The sequence below is a fragment of the Dromiciops gliroides genome, chromosome 2, assembly GCF_019393635.1.
Source record: "Dromiciops gliroides isolate mDroGli1 chromosome 2, mDroGli1.pri, whole genome shotgun sequence".
NCBI classification, from domain to species: Eukaryota; Metazoa; Chordata; class Mammalia; order Microbiotheria; family Microbiotheriidae; genus Dromiciops; species Dromiciops gliroides.
In genome coordinates, this window is record NC_057862.1 from 290,238,437 (window position 1) to 290,247,660 (window position 9,224).

The following is a 9,224-nucleotide window of genomic DNA, read 5'->3' on the forward strand; positions in this document are numbered from 1 at the left end:
GGCCAGGGCTCACCCAAATATTATGTGGCAGGGTCTGTGCTAGGTTCTGGGAATACAAATACAAAGAATGAAACAAATGTTTCTGCAAGCAGCTTACAAATGGGGGGGGGGAACAAGTACATATGTAAATCTAATCAGCATAAATATAAAATTAATGAATGCATACAAAGTAGTTAAATAGAGGGCAGCTAGGTGGCTGCAGCCAATGAATGATGGGCCTGAAGTTAGGAAGACTCATCTTCCTGAGGAAAAATCTGGCCTCAGGCACTTACTAGCTGTGTGACCCTGGGCAAGTCACCTAACCCTTCTTGCCTCAGTTTCCTCGTCTGTAAAATGAGCTAGAGAAGGAAATGTCAAACCACTCCAGTGTCTCTGCCAAGAAAATTACAATGGGGTCACGAGAGCTGGACACGAATGAAAACAACTGAACAAGTTTGACAGAAATGAGGGAGGGTACCAGCTGTTGGGGGAGAGTAAAGGTTTGCGCAGAAAAATGCATGAACTGCTTCAAGAAACTCTCTTAGCTGTGACCTTGGACAAATCTCTTTTCCTTTCTGGGCCTTGGTTAGTTTCCACCCCCCCTTCCCCAGCTCTAGGCCGGATCCCGGCCCCACCCCCCCAGTCTCCGCCCCTGCTCGCACTTGCGCTCGCCGGCCCCGGGGCTCTCAGCCGGGCCCGCCCATCCCCTCCTCCCAGGACAGAGGTTCTCCTGAGCTCCGCGGTGCCGGCGCGCACCGCCCAGCGGCGCTGTAGCGGGAGGCTCGCGCTCTGAGACAACGACGAGGCCCCGCCCTTTCCGGCGCTCTCTGGGCCGCTTTTCCCGTCACTCCCCGCGAGGCCCGGCTTTTGGGGTCACCTTTCCGAGCCTTTGGCCTTCCGCTGTTCTCCGCTGCCGGCCCAGGCTCCCGCGCGCGGTCCTTTGCAGAAACCAGTCACGGTGAGAGAGGAACCCACTCGGGGTCTGCGCCTCTTGAGGCGTCCGGGCCCGGGAATGGGGCGTCCTTCTGAGGGGCGGCGGCAGCTGCTCCGCCTCCCCGGGCTCGGGGGCAAGGGAGAAGGGAGAAGGACGAGATAAGCTCGCCCGGGGAAGGTCGCTGGGCCGGACCGCGCTTCAGGAGACCCTTCTCCAGGCCTAGGGAGGGTGGGGGAATCCAGAGTCCTTCCGAGTGTTGACTCATTTACTCTTAGGAAGTAGGCACTATCATCCCCATCTTACAGATGAGGAAAACGGAGGCAGGCAACTCAAGTGACTCGCCCACGGGCCCTTAGCTGTTAAGTCTCATAAAGCTGAGAAACAACAGCCCTTTCTTTCTATTCGAGGGGGCTTCCATTTTGACAAGGGAGGAGAATGTTGGAGGGAGGGAAGAGTAAAAAGGTGAACAGGGAGGAGGAGAGGAATCATGGAGGGGGGAGGGTGACAAGGGAAAGCTTTGGAAAATTGGGATGGGAAGATGGGGAAACAAGGTGAGGCAGGAGATAGACGGTGGAAGGGGCCAAGCAGGTGGAGAGACGAAATTGGGACGAAGATAGAGGCAGAGGAATATAAATAAAGGAGGGGAACAAGGGGGAGAACCAGAAGGAGGGTAGGAGGGAGGAAGATCTGCAGGGGAGAGCTAAGGGAGCTCTACTTTTTCCAAACCTGGTCTTTGTGTCATCAAACCATAATCTATCCGTATTAGAAAGACAGTTTAACAGAGAGGCCAAGACAGGCCTTCAGGGTTACATAGAAGATTAGAGGAAGATCTAGGACTACAATTGCTATTTCTTAAAGTATAGTATGTCTTCCGCTGATTCAAGAGCGATGTAGTAGTCTTAGTGCTCTCATCTGCTTCTTCCATGATTAACTGGGACCCAGCAGGAATGACTTAAAGTGCCACCTCTGAAACTTGCTACTTACTGACCTTAGGCAAACCACTTGATTTTACTGGGCCTCAGTTTTCTCACCTGTAAAACGAGGGGGTTGGACTACACCTTAGCTTCTTAAACTGGGGGGTCGTGACCTCATATCGGGTCAGGTTGTGGAATACGGGGGTTGTGAAAAATTTGGCAACAGTAAAAGGTTACCTATTTTACATTCCTATATATTCTCATGTGAAAAGGGGTCTCCAATGGGAAAAGTTTAAGAAGTCCTGCATTACATGACCTTGGAGATCCCTTCTAGTTCTAACTCTGATTCTATGACTGGCTTCTTTCACTTAATAATAATGATGGACATGTACACAAAAGTTACATAAATTATTTCATGTGTTGAGAATCAGCATAAGATGTTATCAAAAACGTTTGTGATGGGGCAGCTAGGTGGCACAGTGGATAAAGCACCAGCCCTGGATTCAGGAGACCTGAGCTCAAATCTGGCCTCAGACACTTGACACTGGGCAAGTCACTTACCCTCATTTCCCTGCAACAAAAAACAAAAACAAACAAAAAAAATTTGTGACCTGAAAAGGAATAGGCCCAAAATCTAGCAAGTATGATTAAAGACTTCTAGTTGAATTTATGGAGAGATAGTCAAGAATCATAAAAGTCAAGATAATGAGTTGTATATGTCAATAGAGGGAATATCTAAATTAATCTAACAGGGTATTTCATAATCCCAGTCTTTCTTCTTGGTTTGGAAGATGTGGGTTTTAATCATTGCCCTTTTGTATACTTTCTGTATACTTTGTATATACTAACCTTCAAGACCTGATGTATCTGTCACCTTTTCCAGGAAGCCTTTCTAGATCCATTATTGTTAACTTTGTCTCTTCCCTTCAATTGCCTTACATTTTGTAAATATATCTCCCCAGTAAAATATAAGAATATATTCTGAGAGTAAGAACTACTTTTTTGTTTTGTCTTTGCATCCCTAGTTCTCAGGCACTAGACTTGGACGCAGAAAGACCTGGAAAATCACTTAACCTCTCTGTGTCTCAATTTCCTTATCTGTAAAATTTCGGGGAGAAGTTTGATGATCTCTTCAGCTTTAAATCTATGATTTTATGAAATTATTGTTGAATGAATGAATCTATGACCTTGGGCAAGTCATATCTTTGGATCTTGGTTTCTTCATTTACCTGAGGGGATTACACTCTCTCTGGTCTCTTCCAGCTCTAAATTTATGATTCAGAGATCCCTTCCTACCTGTTCTTTTGTGTAGAAGGCCCCTAAAGGCAAGTGTTTATTATGTAAATTTAGAAGTAGAAAGGACCTCCCAGGATCATCCCGTCCAGCACCATAATTTTACACTGTGGTGTTCAGGTATCTGGTTATGGTCACACAAGCCTGGTTTGAGCCGAAGTCCTTTAGCTCCAAATCCAGCATTCTTTCTCCTGCGCCTCTAAAACTGTATAAAAAGCATAGGGAACACAAGCATAAGGTAGAAGAATCAGTTTTGGTAAGAGGCGTAAAAAGAAGGGTTGTAAAAATAGAAATGATATGCTTACCACGTGCCATGCACTGTGCTAAATGCTGGGAATACAAAAAGACAAAAGACAGTCCCCACTTTCAAAGAGCTTACCATCTCATGGGGAAGACAACGTGCAAACAAATATATATACAGCAAACTATATTATTAAAAAGAGGGAAGAGGGGGCAGCTAGGTGGCGCAGTGGATAAAGCACTGGCCCTGGATTCAGGAGGACCTGAGTTCAAATCCAAACTTAGATACTTGACACTTACTAGCTGTGTGACCTTGGGCAAGTCATTTAACCTTTATTGCCCCACAAAAATTAAAAAAAAAAAAAAGAGGGAAGACACTGGAATTAAGAGGGCTTGGGGAAGGTTTCCTGTAGGAGGTGGGATTTTAGTTGGGACTTAAGCCAGGGAGGTCAGTCATCAGAATGGAGGAAGGAGGGGCAGCTAGGTGGCAGTGGATAGAGCACCAGCCCTGGAGTCAGGAGTACCTGAGTTCAAATCTGGCCTCAGATACTTAATACTTACTGGCTGTGTGACCCTGGGCAAGTCACTTTACCCCAATTGCCTCACCCCCCCCCCCAAAAAAAAAAAGAGTGGAGGAAGGAGAACATTCCAGGCATCCAGGAGAACAGCCAGAGAACATATCCAGAACTGAGAACTTGTTCATGGAACAGCCAGCAGGCTGGTGTCTCTGGTTCTGAGTATACATCAGGCAGTAAGGTGTAGGAAGACTGTAATGGTAGGAGGGGGCATTTGGGAGGCAGTAAGAAGCTACCAGAGTTTATTGAGGAGGTTGGTGACATGAGCAGATCTGTACTTTGAGAAAATCATTTTTAGTAGCTGAATGGAGAATGGATTGAGGACGCTTGAGGCAGGCAGACACACCAGCAGGCCATTGCAGTCATTGAGATATGAGGTGATGAGGGTCTGCACAAGTAGCGGCATTGTCAAAAGAAAGAAGGGGACATATTTAAGATGTTGTAAAGATGAAATGGACAGGCCTTGGCAACAGTTTGAATATTGAGGGCTAGGTCTGGGAGTTGAAGAGAGTCAAGGGAGAGGTAATGAGGAATTCAAGATGACTCCTAGGTTGTGGGCCTGAGGGACTGACTTGCCAAAAGTTAAACAATGAATTGGGATTAAAACCTCATCTTCTGACTTCGATTCACAAATCTTTTCACTACCCCATAATGACCACAATACTATACTTCAAGGATTCAGGTTTCCTCAGTATTGATACTCCTAATAATAAGGTATGGCTTCTTTATGCTTTAGTAGATTGTAGTAAGTGACAATAGCCGAAAAAAATTTCATCTAAGGGTAGCCATCTGATGGTGTCTAACAGTTATGGCTAATAGACTTACACAACTGTAAAGTGGGTGGTGTGATTATTGCTGTTTTGCAGAATAGGTCACTGAGGCTTAGAGAAGTTCAGTGACTTTTGCATAGACACCAGAAGCTAGGTCTGCCAATTCCAGATCAAGGGTTCATTCTGTTACACATCACTTTATCATCCTGCTCAATGAAAGTCAGAAGGGGATGGGAGAATTTGCAGCATAGGATATATATAGTAGCCACCAGCACCATAGTCTCCAAAAGACACAGGTGTTTTTGTTTCCAAGTGGGGTTTTTCAATACCACACAGGAGCTTTATTTGAAATTACAAAGGAGAGAAGTTTTTTGTTTATTTTTACCCACTTACTGTTCACATCTCCTCCCCCCGCTTGTCACCGCTTTCTCTTCTCAGTTACCTCTGTTTTTTCCTTCCCTGAAATACCTTGTGTTTGAAAATTACCCTTCCAGCTACCCCACTTCAAATTACCCCAGCTACCCTCAAAGCTCAAAAAGTACAAATGATTTTAACTATTAGGTTAGCAAGCAATCTGATCAAAGTAATTCATACTAAAATGAGTGGCACTAGATGAAAAGTTTATTTGCATTTTTAAAGTTGAGCTTCTTCAATGAATCTCAGTGGTGGACTGTCTGGGGGATATGAATGAATATATAAATGGGAAAATATTGAGCTTACTATTGAGGGAACTACTAAATTAGGGATACAAATATAAACTGGGAACATAATCAGTGCTCTTAAGGAGCTTACTTTGTAATTGGGGGAAAACTAAAACCAGTAGAAAAGTGGTGGCTGGGGAAAAGTGTACTGGGAATAGTGAAGACCAGAAGGCAAATGATTAATTAAGTCTTTTCCAGCACTGCTAGTGTTGGTTTGATTACTTTTCTCAGAGCTAGAGTGGTAAGAGTGGAGGGGCTGGTTATACTCCTAGCTGGATGGCATAGTGCCACCAATGTCCAAGACCAGTAAGATGGTAGAATACTTAGTGCTCACTGCTCCAAGGCCTGGGGGGCATAGGGGTGGGAGCTCAAGTTCCTGGTTCTTGGTTGGAGAGCAGACCAAGTGGCATGGAGATGACCTGGAAATGATATCTTTGTTTATTGCCCTCACCCCATGCCTGAAGACTGGAGGCACTGAGCACTTTAGAGCTATAACATGTCATATCTTAGAGGAATCTTTTAAAAAGTGTCTAGTCTAATCCCCTGATTTTTTTTTTTTGTGTGTGTGGGGCAATGGGGGTTAAGTGACTTGCCCAGGGTCACACAGCTAGTAAGTGTCAACTGTCTGAGGCTGGATTTGAACTCAGGTACTCCTAAATCCAGGGCGGGTGCTTTATCCACTGCACCACCTAGCTGCCCCCTAATCCCCTGATTTTACAATGAGGAACCTGAGACCCAGAGAGAAGTGATTTGACCAAGGTCATTCAGTGAGTTGAGATCACTGAGTTTCTGACCTATGATACTTCTCTTATCAACCCACTTTTGAAAGGTATTAATTAATGTTATCAAGTCACAAAAATAACAGGATTGTGTGCCCAGAACCTAAATAAAAACTAGGCAATAAACTGGCCTCCCCCCAAATAAAAAAGTGTTGTAATATTAGATTGCCTTAGTAAAAAATACTTTTGTAACAATGAAACTAATCAGAACTGGAAAGAGATCTTTTACATCTTCTATTTTATAAAGGAAGACACTGAAGCAGTTAAGGTTATTGAACCAGATCATACAAAGATCACCAAAGTAGAAAACCTAAGTTCTTGCTCTTTCCATTCTGTATTCTTGTCCTCCCTGTACTCTTCTGGTCAGACCATAAGCCAAAGTGTTCTAAGCTCTGTTAAGGCTTAGACTTGACCTGGGTGAGCTGTCCTTTCTAGTTCTAGAATGCTATGTCTGATTCTATGAAATAACAATGCAAGACTTCATATGATAAGTAGCAGTATGATGATAGTGATAAGAAGTGCTATTGAAAATTCAGAGGAGGGAACCATGGGGGTGAGCATTTGGTGGGTGGGGATAGTGAGGGAAAAGGGCCCAGAAGGCTCAGTAAGCATTTTTTTTAATGACGTGAAGTTTTAATAATGTGAAATGCCTAAATTTACTGTTACTATTAATTTTCAGATGTTACAGAACTTGATGAAATCTGTTTGGACTCCACTAAAGCCCTACTATACCCAGGTTTACCAGGAGATCTGGGTAGGAATGGGTGTGATGGGGTTAATTGTTTACAAAATCAGAAGTGCTGGTAAGTTGCATTGTATTTGGTTCTTGGGAGTTGGGAAGGGAGAAAAAGGAGTGGGGAAGAGGATTCTTGTTAGGTGTCAGTAATTGGCATAACTAATACCCATACAAACCTTGATTTTAGTCATTAGTTTCAGATTAAATTTAAATAGGGGTGTTTGACATACTGGACAACTGTATCTGTCTTAAATATTGTATTGGAAAACATTTTGCTTTGGGACCTTTAAAGTATTGAATGTTGCTGATTGAGATTAAGGAAGACAAACTTCTTTTAAAATACAAGCTTTCAAAAGCTTTTCTGCTTTTCTTGTTTTGGAGCTCTTAAGAAAAACCTAGCTGAATGGGGTTGTGGAAACCACCAGTAGTAATGTATATGTTACATTAGGTAATGGATAGCTCAACTAGATATCACTTAAAAGAATTCTTGAGTGGTATGTATAAGACATTGAATTATGTGACAGACTGTTACTTAATTGGGAGTAAAGGATAAAAACAATTAGCTTATAACAGAGAGTAATACTATGTTCTTCTCATTTTTAGATAAAAAAGCCAAAGCTTTGAAAGGTAAGTCTTTTGGGGAAGGGAGTGAGACAGGAATGGGTTCCTTTTCTTAAAATACTATTTTTAATACTGTATAAATATCTGGTACATTGTTAGCTCTCTCCATATTATATGTGTATATATTATATATAATGCAAAGGGAATATTTCAGAATATCATATTTGAGTTATACATGTATTTGCAGGAAAGTAGAATTCCCAAAGCAATTTTTGCTATTTTGTGACCAAAACCTTTTCTTTAAAATTGTCAAAGAAGATTACATAATAATTTGAATGGTATTTTGGTACTTGACAGCAGTTGGGAGGGTGGAGGTCAAACCAGTAGTTCAACCATACTGTCACTTTTAAATAAACTAATGACAGTGAAGCATATTTAATTTAAAACTAGATGATGAAATTACACCCATTTGATTAGAGGCTGGTCCTGAATATTTTCTTTTCCATTGTAATTTCCCATCAGCCAAAAAAGTTATGATTGAACTCTAAACAAAATAATTGTTTTTATAGCAAAAGGAGAAAGAGAAACTTTGCAGAAGAACTAGATTAATTGAAATGGGTTTACTTGGTGTCCATTTATGACTATTTCATTACCCTGGCCATCTCACATAGTTCAATTTATATGGAAATAAAATGTGTTGGTTTTTTTTTAACTTCATAATTTTGAAATTAATATAAAACTTGATTTTTTTCTAATGGAAATTAATAGTTATATTTCCTTTTACTTTTATCTTTGCCTCTTTTACTAGCAAATTGCAATCTATTTTGTTTGTATTATTTTCTAAATTACAGTACAATTTCTACTGTATTTTTGTTTCCAAAGGTACAGATTCAGCTGCTCCAGCTCATGGACATCATTAACTGAATTTACTTTAGGATTATGCATGATGTGAAACATCAGGCTGGCTGTAAATTTGGGCATTTGACAGTAGAAGAAAGAATGCAAGGATTTCCCATATTAACTTTTAGACTTTTGTTCATATCATGAAATAAAGTCATATATGTATACAAGGTGATTATTGTGTTCCAATTCCATTAAAATATCATCCCTTTTTATTTTTCTGGTTCTCACTTTCATCTATGTATACGTTGCAAATACAGCATTTGTTTTATAATGCATCAGGTGGATTAACTAATTACCTCAAATAAAATGATTAAAATTTTTGGAACTATCTAGAGGAGCTGTGTCTATAAATATTTTGACTTGCTTAAAACTTGCGATGGTGTTCACACCAGAAACTCAATAATTGAGTTTCTTTTCTTTTTTTTTTTAAATAATTGAGTTTCTAATAAAGTTTGGTCATAAAGGTTTGAGGAGTGGGAAAAAATTTATCAGAAAATATGTTTAACCATCCAAACAGAAGAACAAAAAAAAAGAACCCCAAAATCTCATTTCCCATAATAAATTCTCTTCCCCCTCCACTTTTCCCCCATATATACATACATATATGTTTTTTTCATACATATATGTTTAATAATTTGTTTAATTTACCCTTTAGCTAATATAGGATGAATTTAATGTTGGAGTGGAAATAAGCATCATCCCAGATTACAAAATTATTTCCTTTGCTTTCATGGACTGAATGACTACAGTACTCCCATTTCCTCACTAGATTACAATTTAATCTTTTTATTTGAAAAAAGTTTATTGATGCTTTTATTTGCATGGGTCATTTCCCACTA

The 9,224-nt window shown here is 40.9% G+C and overlaps 1 protein-coding gene across 1 annotated transcript; it reads left to right on the top strand.

Annotated features, from left to right (window-relative positions):
- Positions 1 to 779: 779 nt before the first annotated feature.
- Positions 780 to 8,557, top strand: ATP5MJ (ATP synthase membrane subunit j). The gene is made up of 4 exons (XM_043981314.1): positions 780 to 937; positions 6,865 to 6,988; positions 7,525 to 7,548; positions 8,365 to 8,557. Exons 2-4 carry the CDS (start codon positions 6,865 to 6,867, stop codon positions 8,400 to 8,402), a joined length of 186 nt encoding a protein of 61 aa, XP_043837249.1. The 5' UTR covers positions 780 to 937; the 3' UTR covers positions 8,403 to 8,557.
- Positions 8,558 to 9,224: the final 667 nt, after the last annotated feature.